Below are 17090 nucleotides of genomic sequence, written 5' to 3'. Positions count from 1 at the left end.
AGGGGGACAGGATAGGAACTTTTGTGAGATGGGGCTGCTGGGTATAAGTATTTATGATACAGTACTAGCAGGTTGAATATCCCAAGAATAGAGAATGTCACCTGCAGGAGGATTGGAAGCTCTAACAAGCCCTACATCTGTTTTCAGGTGATGTCAATGGGCAGAGGAACAGTGGGGTCCACAGTGACCACCTCTTCCTTCCTCCTTGGCTGCTTACGATTGACTTCACTTGAAGTCACATAGCATCTACCTTACAATGTGGGGTCTGTCACCACTGAGTACTAGAGTGGTGTGGAGCTTGGGTGTGATGTACATCACATGAGGACACTATCTTGTGAGTCTCTTCAAGTCCCTGTCTTACACTCTATGATCAAATAGCAGAACTTAACGACTTGGCAGTTCATCGGTGCCTGACCAGCTAGTGGGAACATGGCTGCTATCATGTTCTTCAGGTTGTATTGGGGTATGCCATTGGAGACAGATAAGACTCAGGCTTGCCAGGTAGTGGTGGCGCACGCCTTTAATCCCAGCACTTGGGAGGCAGAGGCAGGCGAATTTCTTAGTTCAAGGCCAGCCTGGTCTACAGAGTGAGTTCCAGAACAGCCAGGGCTATACAGAGAAGCCCTGTCTGGAAAACAAAAAAACAAAAAACAAAAAAAAACAAAAAACAAAAAACAACAAAAAACTAGGTATCACCTTCACAGATACCTAGTAGACAAGTTGTAGCCATTTTCCTGAAGATGGTGTGCCCATTGTGGTTAAAGAGGCCCTCTGAGGCAGAGATATTTAAGGTGAGACCTCAAGGTGAGTAAGGACATTTTAGGAAATACACTTAGTGCTTCTGAGGGAACAGTCATAAGTTTTGGGACAATTAGCAGGGCAGGTTGAGGTGGGTGTTGTGGTTTCCCCCATCAAATAAGGGTGAAGATCACACAAATGTCCCTGTGTGATCCCTGCTGGATTCAGTCCATTCCCAACCCACTCTGAGCCAGTCCACCCCAGCCAACATGGAATACCTCTGCTGCGCACCTTGTATACGAAAGTACATACGAAGTCAATGAAACCAACTTGCAGCTTAGGGAGCTCAGCTGCTTTGTTCCGGTCCATCATGGGCTTGTAAAGAAAACACAGGCAGATGACATGGGTGCTGTCTCTCCCTATGAGACTTTGTTTGCTGCAAAGACCTATTTCTTGCTTAGTCTATGCCTTGCCTAAAGCCTGCTCCAAACAGTTCTTCACACTAGCCAGAGCTGGCTTAGAAGATAAGTGGTCAGAACAACCCTTTGTAGTTCCCAGTTCCCATGTATGTAGATGCCATCTGTGGTGTTAGTGGTGGGCCCTAACCCTAGCTGTAACTACCTCATTGTCTATCTTGCCATGGACTACCACCACTACTCCCTGCCTTTCCCTAGGCTTGCCCTTCTCTGACTTGACCTCCCTGGACTGGCCTGTCTAATGGATGTACTCTGCAGCCACATAGACCCTAGGTGCTCCTGCTGAGCTACAACCCCAATCTAACAATTTTTTGTGATTTCTATTCTGCAAGATGCAAAATTACCCATAGTCATGCCAAAGGGCCACACAAATCAAGGCTAAGACTCCGGGACCTTAAATTCCTGGGGTCTGGAGCGCTACCAAGCATTCTAATACATATGCCAAGATAGAATATTCTGGAAGCAACACTCACAATGGGCTGTTGATCCAAGACAGTCCTCTCCAAGTCCCCCTGTTCCCAGAACTCAGCAGCCACCAGAAGAGCAACCTAAGCACACACAAAAGTTATAGTGGGGCTCCATGTTCAGGAGCAGTAGGCCCTCCCCTCAAGGTCCTACAGGCAGTGTTCATATGGCGCCTCTCACTGCCGTACCCAGGGATGACTTCAAAAACCAACACCATTTCCCTGTAGCTCCCTAGGTACAGACCCAGGATGGCCTGCGAAGGGCTATTCTGGGTCCAGATGGTCATCAGTCCTGACCTTGCTCTGGACTTCCCAGGGTTTGGTGATAGCAGACAGGTCACATGCAGTCATCATCATGGCCCTGTGGACAGACAGACAGCAGACTACCTGTCCTTCTGAGCAGAGAGTAAACATTTTCTCAGCAGCTCTCTGGGACAGTCCTAGGAAAGGTGCTGGTCCCAAGTCACCACCTTGTAGGTGAAGAAGGAAAGCTGAGCTTGAAGCAAGTGGTGGTCAGGGGTGCTAAGGAAGATTCTGGATTCAGTGGTGAGGCCTATGAACCCTTGTGCCGTCTCCGGTCCCTGGGATTAGGGAGGTCTGCAGGGCTAATTGGCCAGCAGTGGACCTGCTACTTACATGACTATCTCCTTTCGTGTGGTCTCTAAGGATAAGTACTCAACCCAACTCTTCTTATCTTCATAGTTCTTAGACTCATCCACAATCTTCTGGAACATTGTTCTCTTCCTGACCCCAAGAAGGAGGGGAGGAGTAGGTGACAGACTGGCCATGGTTATCTATGTCTACTGAGGGCTCTGCCCACACCTCCTGCCTCTGATGCATTCTTACTTGAAGTAGAGGGCCAGGTCGGTGGCAATGATGGCAATGTCCATGAGGTGGATCACATGTTCATGCTGCCGCCGGTTCAGGTTCTGATAGATGTTCAGGCTCTGTGGGGACCATAAGTTGGTGTTGGGTTGTGGCAGAGGTTGTCTGTGGTACTCTTGTTTTTGACTCTCAGGGCCTACTCTGTCTAATCCCCTCACTCGAACCTTGCCTTCACTTATGTGAAGATCAGTCTTATGGCCATCCCTGCCTTCCCTTGGTGTCTACCCTCTGTCAGTGTCCTGGGTCAGATACCTTTGCCCATTTCCATGATCTGTTGTACCCTCTAGTGGCCATTCCTAGCTACTGCCTCCATGACTGCAATTCTGCCCCATGTGGGAACATCTCTAGATGTGAGCCTGTCCTTTAGCACCTCACACTGATAAATCCATGCTGCCCAGGACCTCCTGCTTGTCTACCACAGCCCAGAGGAGAAACAACTCATAACCAAATCAGGAACAAACCTCCTCTGCCAACAGAAACTTCCCAAATTCCAGGTGGTGCCTTTCCAGAATTGAGGAGCCATGTAACTTGGCTAGAGGATTCTGCGATCTGTTGTTTATTTTATTTAACAGGGGAACACAACAAAAGCAATGTTAGAAGGCAGTAGGATGAGGTCTGACCCATGTGGCACTGCATCTTCAAGGTGGTCCATCTCAGTACTGATTGCCAGACTGCAAAGACTCACCCTAAGGACGCGTGATTTATGGTTTACCATGCCCACCACAAGCCTGCCCTCCCCACAGCCTACTTCATCTGGTACAGGTTGTTGGTGCCACGGTGGTCGATGTCGTGGCACAAGCCAGCTGTAACCATGGCGAAGGCCTCTAGGTCAGTGTAATAGCTCTTCAGTTTGCCTGTCTGTGGGAATAGATCCAGTCCTGAGTCCTGTCACTGGCCCAGCTCTCTGGCTCCAGAAGGCAGTGGTTAAAGGGGATGTGGGGTGTCCCAAACCCATCCCTTTGCCCACCCAGGTCCCTTCCACTCATTGCTAGGACTGGATACACACAATTGGCATCCTTGGGCCAGAAGATAGTTAGCTGTGGTCCTTGCCCCAGCCCTCTGATTCATCTAGCCCATCCAATTTACATACGTACCATGAGTAGGGTAAACATGGTCTGGGCTACATTGAAGCCGTGGCGCCAGTTGTGGTAGGTGATTCTTCGATAGGCTTTGCTGACAGAGAATAGAAAGCGCACCAAGACCTGGGGAGCAGAGTACATGTGGGTTCTGAGATCCACATATGAGCCTACACAGCACCATATCAGAGCCTATCCAAGCCTCTCATACTGCTTGCATTAGAGTCTGTTATACCTATTTCTCCACTTCTATCTTGTTGGTCTCAGAGCCCTTGTTCCTTGTTCTCACTGGCCCCTTCCTGTTTGGGAAGGGCTCTCACACCAGAACAAAGAACAGCCCTTGGGAATTTGATGCCTCTCTCTTCCCAAGGTTCAGACTCACAATGGAAAGAGGACCCCTGGCATGTGAGATCTTTTGAGAAAGCAAAAACCAAAACCAACTAAATAACCAACCCAACAACAACAACAACAACAAAAAAACCCATTGGTTTAAGGCCTGAGTGTTTGATTCACATGTGGCCTGTGAGCAGAAAGGTGGGAAGCCTCAACATTTTCTTCAACAAGAGGATGCAGGCTAAGAGAACCCTTTACCCCTTCCATTATGATATTTAGGATCAAATAATTATTTGGAAATATTTTTTATCCCAATGGCTTTCTTTCTGTCTGTTTCCCTTAGCATTTAGTAAAATTTCTTTCAGAAATATCAGCCTGTTGCTTCTGTTTTCTGAGGAGCATGAGAGATTATTCATTCTTCATTTGTGTTGTGGGAGCACAGGTAAGGAGGTGGACTCAGGACAGAGTGAGAAACCCATGGTAAGAGCAGGATGGTGGGGCTCTGAGCCCTTCCCTTCCTCCAAATATTGATCCCTGAGAGGCAAAGCTAGAAGATACTATGTGATTTCTGTCCTGGTGAGCAGTTGCTACAGTTCCCCACCAACGATCTTATTTCCCTGTGATGTCCTAATAGAAATGTCATTTGGACACCTAGTTAACAAACTTTCCGTCCATCCAATCATTTATTCTAGATATATTTGCCAAGTATACTTCACTGTGATGGACATGTTTGACTAGATTCTCTGTGGGACTTGTGGACACCCTCCCTCTGTTACATACATATACACTTCACCTCTTGGGGGACCTGTAACCTTTACCACCCCTCTACTTCCTCTTGTTCTGGAACCTCCAACCATATCTCCTCACCTCCTGGGGAATCTGGAACTTTCGGACTACACCCAGCTCATAGTACATCTGGATGCCACATTTGACTAGCTCCAGCTCTGTACACTCCAGATCAGAGAAGTGGAACTCATAGATGTCAAACTTGGTCGGCCCTGGAAGTTCTTCCTTCTGTAAGAGAGATTGTGGGCTGAGAGAGGCAGGCCTACCACACCCTTACTGCTTCTTAACCTTTCTTTTCTCTGAACCATTGTCCAAGCAGACACCCAGGTATATCTCAAATTTATAGCTAGGCCACTGTTTATCTTATCCTACTGTTTCCTTGCACCAGGTAACCTGACAGTGAGAAGCTTGCCTGGCTTGGTGACAGTGATGTTAGAAAAGCAAACATATAAGATATATACTTGAAAAGTTACAGAGGTACACTCATGGATTTAGACCTACCCATATGGACATATGGGCACATATGTGCACACTCACGACACACAGAGCTATTGGTGTTTAGAACTTGTTGGTATTAATAAACTCCAAAGCTCGTTCAGTAAAACAAACAGCTCTGGTGATTCTGATAAATCACACAGGTGACAGAAAAAGGTAGCTGCCCCACAATTGTCAAGTTGATGTACGGGTGTTCTCTGGGAGACACACAAACAGGTGTTTCTGTGTGTCTATACACACATGTGTGTCCACAGAAGTATGCACACACATGAACATAGATATATCTAAAATAGGGACTGTAGTACCTAGATGCTCCTACAGGGAGGCAGCACAGATGGACAGTGGGCCTAAATTGTGCATGCAGAAACTAAAACATGGCTAGTTCTGGGAAACAGAGGAGACAAGACAGCAGAGACACTCAGCAGGACAGATATCAAGTAAACTCCAGCTGGACACTTTACGAGCCAATATTGTCCTCTCTGCTGGGGAGTGTTGACATGCCTACATGGGTAGCACTAACATCATGAGAGGATGCTGTGTGTGCCAGGCCTCTCTCCTGACACTCTTGAGAGCAGCTTGTGTCCACTGGAAGCAGATTCTCACCAAGATTTTCCCCAGCTCATCCTCCTCACAGTCAGCAGGCTCTTTCCCAAGGCGATCCCTTGTTGGCTAACAGAGAGCAACAGGTGAGTTGTGGGACTGAGTGATAGTGTCACTTCACCCTATATAACAGAGTAACAGCATCACCTACACCCCATATGATAGCCATCAATATCACTCTCATCCCAGGAATGACAGTAACATAGTGACCTCATTACCTTTCCCCCACAAGGGACAGGATCACCTTAGGATCACCTTAACCCTATGACTATAACTGAGTAACTATTAACCTTCACACCAGTGTGACATAATGGTGGTATCATGCCATCTATGTCCATCTATAAGTGTGTCAGTGGTGGTATCTCCTTTACTCCTGTGACAGTGACATCACCCTTACCCTGTGAATGTAACAGAATGGTGGTATACCATCACAGAACATGTTGAACACAGGATAATCGCTGAAGAAGAGCAGTCTCCCTTGGGCTCAGACATCCTCAATTCCAGACCTAAGTGGTAAGTTCCTGGGGACCCTGACGTTTATTCCTTTCCCTGTGTTGTCCTTAGTGACACATATGGATTACAGATGGAATAATGAGATGGTCTAGGAAGGTTCTGTTCACACCTACTCACTGCTTAGGATGAGGCACAGGGACAGTGTCTGGGTTGCACAGTGTGTAGTGTTAGGGTTAGACCTAGCCATTGGGCCCCATACATATATCCTTATCACTGAGTTCTTTGCCTCCCCCAGTCAGAGGGGCCCCATAAAATACCAAGAACAGTACCAGGATTTCCTGGATTTCATCTTTGTCACATCTCACATGGTACAGAACCATGTCCTGGGCGATGTCCTTACGGTTCTCCAGCTTGTTCATCTTGTCATAGGTGTCTGTGTTCAGCACTGACCACCCCAGGAACTGTGTCAGAGACTGGAGGTAGACAGGAGTGTCGCCCCATTAGCCATGCACTTTGGTGAGTTTTAACTACGTTTTATACCGGTGTCTCAGAGGCCAGTTTCCCAGACTGCTACAGTACAGTGGATGTCTATGAATGGGTCTCCCAAGATAGAACTTTGGGAACTATCTTTGTCCCCTTCTCCCTGATGTAGTGCTAATCAGGGTCCAAATATGTGTGGAGAGGGACAGTCCTCACTGATATCCCACGACATGATAGATGGACCCTTTTGTCCATGTATGATACTAGATATTTACCTCCATAAGGACTTCATCTTGATCATCGAAGGGCTTTCCATCTTTCCTGTTGTAGAAGGTTGCCACCCCCACAATCTCCTCTTTCTTGTTGACAATGGGCATAGAGAGGACATTCTTGATCACCCATCCTGAATCATCCAGGGGCCCCTCCTGCAGGGAGTAGGGAAAGAACTAGGCTGTTCCAGGTGTGCTCTGGTAAGGACTTGGTGACCAGGGTGGGGGAGGGGCAGGGTTAGACTTCATTTTTTTTTTCTGTCCTCCGACCATGCTAATAGGTTGCATGCTGACTCTTTACTTTCACTTGTCTGTGAACTTTATGTTCAAGGGCTTTGCGTGGTAATTTTGTGGGCTAGAGGAGGCTATTTTCCCAGCATACAGACTTCATGGGCACATAAGGGCTCCAGTCCCCATGAATACTTATTAGAAGAACTGAAAAAAGAACTTACTAACTGCTCAACAAATGGATCCACGTTTCTATTTTACACTGGACTTTGAACACTATGTAGTTGGTTCATTCTGTCTTCCAATATGAAATATGGATGGTAATTTTTAACCAGTTCCTCCAAGAGGCTGTTAGTGGTGTTCCTACTAACATAACCTCCCTTAGGAAAGTGCCATGTGGCCATAGGCACATTTGTCTAAACCCCAGATAAGGACAGGTAGAGCAAAGAAATTCTAAATCTTCATAGTTCCAGCACAGAAAAGTTCAACTATACCACATTCAATCAAATGATAACAGATAAGGTTCCGCTGAGTCCTACCAAAATTGATTGAGCTCAAAGATTAGCTGACTTCTGCTGCACACAGTGAAAACCAACTAAACCCAGATAAACCCAGTGAAGATCAACTAAGACCAGCCAAGATCACTTGAGGCCAGACAGGATCCACTTAGCCCAGATAAGCTCTGCAGAGTCCAGCCAAGGTCAGTTGAGATCAGATAAGTTCAGCTGAGACAAGACAAGATCATTTGAGTCCAGCCAAGATCAATTAAATCTAACTGAGCCCACATAAAATCAGCTCAACTGTAAACCTGGAAGTACAAATACATTTCTTGTATGGTTTCCCGGAAAGTCACTGAGATGAAATTGTTCTTTTCTATTTTTCATTTGCTTTTCGAGACAGAATCTCACTCTTTAGCCAATGTTGGCCTTGGGCTAACTTGCAGCAAACCTCCTGCCTTCATCTTCTGAGTGCTGGGATTACAGGTATAAGTGAAGTTGTTTTATGTGTGTATGTTGCATACATTGGTGTGCATATATGTGTGTGCATGTTGGATGTTTTTCTCCGTTGCTTGCTACTCTATTTTCTGAGACAGGGTTTCTAACTGATACTGGAGCTCACTGGTTGGTTAGATTAGCTGGCTACTAAGCCTGTGGAATCCTTTTGTCTTGCCTGCTTCTCATCCCCCTAACTCAGCACTTGGATTGATAGGTACATGTACCTGGGTTTTATTTATGTGGGTGATGGATCCTCATGCTATCATAGAAAACAGTTTACCTGCTGACCTATCTCTCTAGCCCCCCAAAAGTTGTTTCAAGTGGAAAAACCTAATTCAATCCATCATTTTTGAAACAAAATTTTTCTAGTAAAATGCAGTTTCATTAAATGGGTAGGCAGATTACCTGAAAGTTGAACATTTCATCAGCTGAAGCATTCATGATGTTACAGATCTGGAAAGAAAGAGAAACAGTTTCACTCTGAGCAACTGAACATACAAACACAAGCACTAACCTACTTAACCTTGCCTACAACAGAGGAGCTTCTAACTGGGCAAAGTGAACAGCATCTAGCAGGATGTGCTAATAGGAGGTAGCAGGCTAGCACATATCATAGCACTGGCCAGTAGAGGCCAAGGCCTGGAGAGGGACACTCACAAAGCCACTTTCTGCTACGTAGGTTGGAAGGCCACTGGCCAGGGCCCAGTGATCAGCCGGGGGTGTGCTGTGGGAAAAGAACAGAGGTCGAAGGAATGAATGCTTGCATTGTTAGATGAAACAATGTATGAGTTCACTTTATGCCTTTCTGTGAGCTCAGGTGGGATGAGGCTAGGAAGCTGATGAGGACTGGAGGTCACGATGAGCTAGCTTCCTTCCATTCTGCCATGTTGGAACTCCTCATTTTGCAGGGTCTCCTTCCCTACTGGAGACTCCTGACTTCAGTTGGCCTCTGGAGACTCAGGGCTGGCTACCTGTTCTTCATTCATGATACCGGAATCCTACTGCCTTCTTGGAGCATGTTTGGGATGTTGACAGGTTTCATGAGGTCATTGGTCACATAATCATAGGACTACTGTCCCTCTAGGGCAGAGCTCTGTGCTAGACTTTTCTTTGGCATATGGTGATAGCCTCACCTTCTGGAGGTTTCACCTGCCAAGGCTGGAATGGTTGAGTTTCTGCTGGTGAGGCCATCAGAGCAGCTCATCTGACTCTCTAGATATGTGTTTCAGATATCTAAGTGCCTTAGGCTGGTCACTTCCCTGGTCATCTGCCCATTTCCTCCTCACTATTTTGGGAAGGCACTGCTGGCTCTCTATAAAGGCCCCAGATGGGCTGGAGAGATGGCTCAGCGGTTAAAAGCAGTGACTGCTCTTCTAGAGGTCCTGAATTCAATTCCCAGCAACCACATGGTGGCTCACAACCATCTGTAATGGGATCCAATGCTCCCTTCTGGTGCGTCTGAAGACAGATACAGTACATTCATATAAATAGAATAAATCTTTACAAAAAATCCCAAAGATGGCTACTCTGGAGGTTGTGTTTGGGGATGTCCCATCCTGGTATGAGCCACTTGTCAAACCCCAGCACTTACGGAATGACTTTGATGTCTTCTTTGCCGTGGAGGATATAATCGATGACTTTGTAGAAGACAATTTCCTGAGAAACAAAATATATCAGTGTAGGGACTCCTGGTCAGCTTCTCAATGGAGTCTTTCTTTACGTGAAAAGAGATCAGCACCCACCCAGACATATCCATGCACAAAAATGCACATCCAGAGGTGACACATGTACAGTACCTGGTAATTACATATGTACAGTGTATGTGCTCTCTCTCTCTCTCTCCCTCTCCCTCTGTCTCTCTCTCTCATACTCATAGATGTGTATCACAAACCCAGATTTTTAGATCTCTCTTTCCTGTAACCCATTTAACTTCACACCAACTTGGCCCATACTCCACACATACACTAAAATTCATGTGGAAGCATGTCACAATATATGTAGGAGCTCTGGCAATTAAAGCAGATCTAGAGAATCCACCCTCACTGGGGCAGTGCAGCCTGATGAGAGTAGATAGGTGCTTGGGGCTACACTATTCCCCCATCCTCTTCATGGAGTTTGATCCAGGGTAGCAAGATTGTGGGTAGTTGCCACCTATCAGCCTGACTTACCCGGCCATCAGGTGTTCGTGGGCCTGAGTATGGCTGGGCTTCTCCCATCAGCACAGGCCACACATCAAAGAACTCCTGGGAAGAGAAGAAGAGAGAAGGGAACACTCAGTCTATGAGCTGGGTCACACTGGGGAGGAGGTGCCTGAGAGTTTGAGACCTCACCTTCTCCTTGGTCATGTCCAGGAGGCCCACTGAATACCGTTCGCAGTTTAGATAGGCCCGGACAGTATAGAAGGCCTTGTGGAACTGTCTTTCGATGTCTGTCAGCTCTTCAAACACCTTATTGGCTGACCAGAGGAGCACCTGAGGGGTGAAACACACGTTGGCCTGTGGCCCCACCCATCTGGCCTCAGAAGCTTCTGGGGTCCACTCAGAGTTGGTACCACAAACAGTTCAAGCTTAATTCTTACAGGGTGCTCAACTGGCCCTGAACCCAAAAGGACACGGACTGATGGTGTGTAACTCAAGGCTTACTGTGAACACAGTCTTACCTGTGTCTTGACCCAGAGGAACTCTGGAAACTCACTGGATGGTGAGTTCTCCAGGCTAGCTTAGGCCATAACCATGAGTCTTGCTACCCAGTGCTGGCCTCATTCAGTGAATGAGCCAATGGGTAGAAATTGAAGTCACTGTGAGCTTAAAAGTCAAAGATCCATAATTTTAATAAATTAAACTACTATTTATAGCTTGGTATTTAATTTCCTTAAATATCTTTTTTATTATTTATAATTCTAAACAACTGGGACTCAAGAAGTTTTAGTTATGCTACACTTTTCTATTTTATTCTCATCAGGAAAATGTGATTTTGCAAAGATTTAATAATATTTTCATTTTCCTTAATTTCAAGTAAGTTACATTATTGAAACCACTTAAACTGACTTATTAATAAAGAAGAATGCTTGTATAAGTCGAATAAAGATACCATATTTTATCAATATATATAAAAAAAAAAGAAATGTGCTCCTTTGAGATTCAGGATACTGTGGAGTTAATGATCAGTGTTAATCACAATGGTTACTTTTAGGGATTTAAGGTTCAAGACAAGCTGCTTAAAATTAAGTGCCCAATTCCTATTTTAGGTATTTTAGAAAAATAATAAAAGTCAAAGATTCAAGCAACCATTCTCACCCACTCTGTAGTTAACCCAGGGAGTAACAAGGCTTGCACTATAAACAGCAGACCCCTTTGTGTTTCAGCAGGGTGAATTTGAAAGTGACTATTTTGTTAATAGCTACACAGGTCCTTGACCAGACCAGGTTCAAGAATCTCCTTTCACAGGTCTAGGCCATGGTTCTCAAACACGAGTCCCTGGAATGTATACCACCAGCCCAGTCAGTCCTCAGACTCACACTGTGCCGGGTCTATAGCAGAGTCCCTTCTCTCGGGCCTTCCTTGGTGGCTTCTTCCTGCCAGTTCTTTTGGACCTGATGAACTAATTTCCTTATAGCCCTCCTAGTAGGAGGTAACCCTTTCCAGTCCCCATCTTCCTGGGGTGACCCAGCCTCTGTTGCTCAGACGCACCCCCATCAGTCTTTACACTTTGGCCTCTGTCTCCCATGTGTTCACATGGGCATGTTTGACACTTTCCACACTACCTGCAATGTTCTAGGAGACATGAATCTTGCTCAGGACTGCATTTTCACCTTCACATCAGAAGACCAGCCCTGGAGATGTTCAACCACATTGCTCATCCCTGAGATCCCGGTACTTTCGTCCCGAGGCCACCTATGCCTCTAATACTCTGGCCCTGCCTCATTCATGGGTGATTTCTGGTCACCCCTTATACACCTCATGCTTCCCCATGACAAAGCTGAGGCCACAATTTTGGAAGTTTGGCTGTTCTGCTTAGACAGTCTTAGAACTACCAAAAAGAAAGGAACATGGGCTTTGAAGAGCAGTGACATTTTTATATTTCAGAAGGACACCTGGCTGACAGTCTCTCTCTCTCTCTCTCTCTCTCTCTCTCTCTCTCTCTCTCTCTCTCTCTCTCACTCTCAGTGTGTGTGTGTGTGTGAAGAGAAAAAACAGGTAAGCCTGTAAGTATGCATGTGTAGCCACATGTGTGAGGGTAAGTCCATGAATGTTGAGTGTGAGCATTGAGTATGTGATCGAATGAGCAGGTATTTGAGTCACCCATGCCTCTGTCCCTGAGCTTGCTTTGGATCTCATTACAGATGTTTTTGAGCCACAGTGTTGTTGCTGGAAATTGAACTGAGGAAGTCTGGAAGAGCAGTCATTGCTCTTAACTGATGAGCCATCTCTCCAGCCACAGAACTCAAAAAGGTCGACAAACTGAAGGACCCAAGTGAGGACATCTCAGTCCCAGTTGGGAGGGAGAAGAAAGCAACCACAAGAGGGGGAGGGAGGGAGGGACCTGGGAGGGAAAGGGGATGGAAAGGGGGAGAGGGGAACATGATCTAGTATTGGGTGGGGGAAAAGGACTGAAGCCCCGAGGTCCAGCAGAAAGAATGGGAACAGGCAACCTTGTGAGGTAAGAGGTTGGGGGACCCTCCAGAATGTCCCAGAGACCTGGAAGTTGAAAGACTCTTAGGACTCAGAGGAAGGGACCCTAGATGAAATGCCCTACCCTGGGGAGAGAGAACTTGTAGAGCCCACCTCCAGCAGAAAGATCATTGAGTGAGGGATGGGGTTGCCATCCCACAGTCAAAACTCTGACCCATAATTGTTCCTGTCTGAAAGAATTACAGGGATGGAAATGGAGAGAAGCCTGAGGAAAAGAAGGTCGAGTGACAGGCCCAAAGTGGGATCCAGCTCAAGGGGAGGTCCCCTTGAGGCCTGACACTATTACTGAGGCTATGGGGTGCTCACAAAAAGGGACCTAGCATGACTGTCCCCTGAAAGACCCAACAAGCAGCTGAAAGAGTCAGATGCAGATATTTGCACCCAATGAATGGAGAGAAGCTGCTGACACCTGTGGTTGAATTAGGGAAAAGCTGGAAAAAGCTGAGGAGGAAGGTGATCCTATAAGGAGGACCAGCAGTCTCAATTAACCTGGACCCTGGAGATCTCTCAGACACTGGATCATCAACCAGGCAGCATACACCAGTTGATATGAGGCCCCCAACACATATACAGCAGAGGACTTCAGGGTCTGGATTCAGTCAGAGAATATGCACCTAACCCTCAAGAGACTGGAGGCCCCAGGGAGTTTAGAGGTCAGATGGGATGGGACGGTGGGGAGGTGGGGTGGGGAGGTGGGGACATCCTTGTGGAGACAGGGGGCAGGGAGGAGGTATGGGATGTAGAACAGTCAGAGGGTGGACTGGGAAGGGAATAAAATCTGGAGTGGAAAGGAAGAGAGAGAGAGAGAGAGAGAGAGAGAGAGAGAGAGAGGAAGAAAGACCTCTCTTACCCTCTTACGTTCTTGCCTTTCTCTTGCCTCTTGCCCCTTACTCCCAATTCCCTTCCTCCCTCTCCATGTGGCCATGACCAGCCCCCATTTCTCTACTCTTTCCTCTCTGCCTTTCTCTGCCTCTGCTACCCTCTTAACTCCCCTTCCCATGCCCTGAATAAACTCTATTCTATACTTAAAAAAAAAAGAAAAAAGAAAAAGAAAAAAAGAAAGAAGAGAAAAAACAAAAGCAACTTGCACGAAAGAAAGAAAGAAAGAAAGAAAGAAAGAAAGAAAGAAAGAAAGGAAGGAAGGAAGGAAGGAAGGAAGGAAGGAAGGAAGGAAGAAAGAAAGAAAGAAAGAAAGAAAGAAAGAAAGAAAGAAAGAAAGAAAGAAAGAAAGAAAGAAAGAAAGAAACTTATAGTTGATATGAGTCACAGGACTGAGCAACAAGAGGTCTAGGAGTGGTGTTTCTGGGCCTCAGTAGCAACATCTGCATGATATCAATTCTCTTGAATGACTCCAAACAGGAGGACAATCTGTGTCTCTAACAAAACTTACCCATGTGCAGCCTGATTTCAAGAATGTTTTTTCATAGGACTGACTCCGAGTCTCCTAAAAATGATAATGACCTACATAGTCTTATATATTTTAATATCTAAGTTGGTAGAACGTATTTATTCTCCCCAGTTGGTAGAACTGTTTGGGAAAGATTAGGATGTATGGCCTATTTGGAGGAAATCTGATACTAGGGGAGGACTTTGAGGTTTCAAAAGACTTGTGTGATTTTGTGTTCTTATTCTCTGTCTCTGTCTCTGTCTCGCTGTCTCTCTGTCTCTCTGTCTCTCTCCCCTGCCCTCCCTTCCATCCCTCTTACTTATGAATCAAGATATGAGCTCTCAGCTGTTCTTACTGCTATGCCTTTGTTCTCTAGCATCAGTACTGAGACCTTTACTTCCTGGTGAACTAAGAACACGTTATCAAATATCTACGAATCCTGGGAGTCAGGTGTCAAAAACACCATTGTTATTAAAATTAAGGCATGTAGCTGGGCGGTGGTGGCACATGCCTTTAATCCCAGCACTTGGGAGGCAGAGGGAGGTGGATTTCTGAGTTCAAGGCCATCCTGGTCTACAAAGTGAGTTCTAGGACAGCCAGGGCTATACAGAGAAACCCTGTCTCGAAAAACCAAAAAAAAAAAAAAAAATTAAGTCATGTAAACTAATACATTAAAACATTATACTAAGAATCAAGATAAAGCCAATGGTGGCTCATATCTATAATCCTGGCACTTGGGAACTGGAAGCAGGAGGATGAAGGCCAGCATCTACTGCAGAGTGAGACTGAGAGCAATGTGAGCTAAACAAGACAGTTTCAAGAGGGAAAAAAAGGAAAAAGAAAGAAAGAAAAATAAAAACTCAGACTCCCCACCTTCCTTGTTCTTCCTTATTTTCTGTTCTGGCCTCTGCTTTTGAGGAACTACTGGGGAAGAACGTGGAAACCACAGCTCTTTTATCCCTGCTCTGGGCCTACAGACACCATGGTGGGTACTCCAGGCTGGCTCCTTCCTTAATGCTCACTGCTTACAACTTGGAAACATGAGACCATGAGAAGTCCCTGACTTTACCCTTACTTATCTTGTGTCAGTAAGTCCTCCCCTCATGTCTTTCGGGTGAGCAGTGCACCTCAGCCATGCAAACACTAGGTAGAGGCAAAGGGTCACTGGTGCAGTGAGCAGAAAGAACTGCTCTGTTGGACCTGACTGGGATCCAAGTGGCAGGTCAGAGTGAACATCAGTATGTGGTGGTTTCCTATGGTTTTCTTATCTTCAGGTAATTTATTATTGCCTCTGACCAGTGTAGCTGTGATGCTTTTCAGAAAGGGATCCGACTAATTCTCAGAACCTTCAGGATTTGGGAATCATGGTGACCGAGAGTTTGAAAATGTTTTAATGCTTAGTGACCAGTACTCCTACCACACAGGGACAAGAAAGGCAACGTGTCTTGGGCTAAGTCACAGGTCCTTCAGAGGTTTCTTTTTATAAAGCAATGTGAGGGATGTAGCTTAGTGGTGGCGAACTTACCTAGTATGCATAAGACTCTGGGCTCTATTTCCAGCTTCCCAAAAATAAATGAAACATAGCCCATGAAGTGGTATGAGGAAGGATTCTGCAAATGCTAGTTAGAGTCCGAGTCTTGGGGCAGCTTTTCCTCTCTTCCTAAAGTCTGATTTCTTGGAGATTTGGGGCCCTGGTAAGACTTACATAAGGGGATATTACAAAATAGGGTGATCCCAGGAAAGCCCCCTGATACATGACTAGACTTTGAATGGCAGGCTAGAGTTCTAGTAGCTTTCTTCTCATTCCTTGGAGAAGAGAGCCAGCATGACCTTCCACAAAGGCAGAGAATGTGTCTAGACCTCTGGACTCAATAGAGTTCAGATGACAAGTTTATAGAACTGCCCTTGCCTCAGGCTGGGTCTCTGCTGACTGGTTTCTCCTAGCTTGGATGAATTACATTGCCCTTCAGGTATTTCTTTCCTCCTCCTCCTCTTCCTCCTCTTCCCCCTCCTCCTCCTCCTCTTCCTCCTCTTCCTCCTCCTCCTCCTCCTCTTCCTCCTCCTCCTCCTCCTCCTCTTCCTCCTCCTCCTCCTCCTCCTCCTCCTCCTCCTCTTCCTCCTCCTCCTCCTCTTCCTCCTCCTCCTTTTTCTTCTTAAAAAGATTTATTTAAAAATGTTTATTATATGTAAGTATGCTGTAGCTATCTTCAGACACACCAGAAGAGGGCAGATGGTTGTGAGTCATCATGTGATTGCTGGGATTTGAACTCAGGACCTTTGGAAGAACAGTCAGTGCTCTTAACCACTGAGCCATCTTCCCAGCCCCCTTCAGGTATTTCTGTGCTCAGACAACAAACTCTCAGTAGGCTATGTCTGCCAGTATGTTTTGTCAGTATGGCAAAAGTCAAAAACCAAACACCCCACCCCCAAAACAAACAAACAAACAAACAAACAAAACCTAGCAACAACATTAAAAAATAATGACAGCCAAAGAAACACTATGGCTGAATGCTATGGTTCTCCCAAATCCCCAGGTTAAGTCCAACAATACCAGGAGGACTTCATGATAGTCAAGCAGAAGCTTGTACTGTGCTCTTGAACCTCCCCCATAGATGAGCTAAATCTCTTTTATTTGTTAAATGCCTAGCTTCAGATAATTTATTATAGCAGAAGAAAATGAACTAATATTTGCCTTATAGCTGATCAGTCAGAAACTCAAGCAACAGACTAGAGT

At 45.9% G+C, this 17090-nt stretch overlaps 1 protein-coding gene and 1 long non-coding RNA gene across 3 annotated transcripts in view; one reads left to right on the top strand and one right to left on the bottom strand.

Moving 5' to 3' along the window:
• Positions 1-17090, bottom strand: part of Pde6b (phosphodiesterase 6B, cGMP, rod receptor, beta polypeptide) — a 43371-nt gene that overhangs the window by 1525 nt on the left and 24756 nt on the right. Inside the window, exons 4-20 of the mRNA NM_008806.2 lie at positions 10609-10749; positions 10447-10521; positions 9870-9934; positions 8936-9002; positions 8684-8731; positions 7062-7211; positions 6636-6779; positions 5857-5922; positions 4840-4986; positions 3658-3765; positions 3312-3421; positions 3025-3112; positions 2525-2625; positions 2315-2422; positions 1976-2039; positions 1688-1762; positions 1030-1113 (exon numbers count right to left, since the gene is read on the bottom strand). Coding sequence (NP_032832.2) covers positions 1030-1113; positions 1688-1762; positions 1976-2039; positions 2315-2422; positions 2525-2625; positions 3025-3112; positions 3312-3421; positions 3658-3765; positions 4840-4986; positions 5857-5922; positions 6636-6779; positions 7062-7211; positions 8684-8731; positions 8936-9002; positions 9870-9934; positions 10447-10521; positions 10609-10749 — 1641 coding nt within the window. The remainder of the gene's footprint in view (positions 1-1029; positions 1114-1687; positions 1763-1975; positions 2040-2314; positions 2423-2524; positions 2626-3024; positions 3113-3311; positions 3422-3657; positions 3766-4839; positions 4987-5856; positions 5923-6635; positions 6780-7061; positions 7212-8683; positions 8732-8935; positions 9003-9869; positions 9935-10446; positions 10522-10608; positions 10750-17090) is intronic.
• Gm34204 lies at positions 1003-8285 on the top strand. 2 transcript variants are annotated; one of them, XR_880561.2, is made up of 3 exons: positions 1003-3391; positions 6236-6366; positions 8184-8285. It is a non-coding gene; the product is annotated as a predicted gene, 34204 (long non-coding RNA). The 2 variants fall into 2 exon arrangements; XR_001784924.2 differs by lacking the exon at positions 1003-3391 and adding an exon at positions 6736-6822 and having other exon boundaries at positions 4480-6366.

Source organism: Mus musculus, chromosome 5 (assembly GCF_000001635.26).
Source record: "Mus musculus strain C57BL/6J chromosome 5, GRCm38.p6 C57BL/6J".
Classification (NCBI taxonomy): Eukaryota; Metazoa; Chordata; class Mammalia; order Rodentia; family Muridae; genus Mus; species Mus musculus.
The sequence above is the reverse complement of the archived record's forward strand: the minus strand, read 5'-3'. Positions and strand labels throughout refer to the sequence as shown.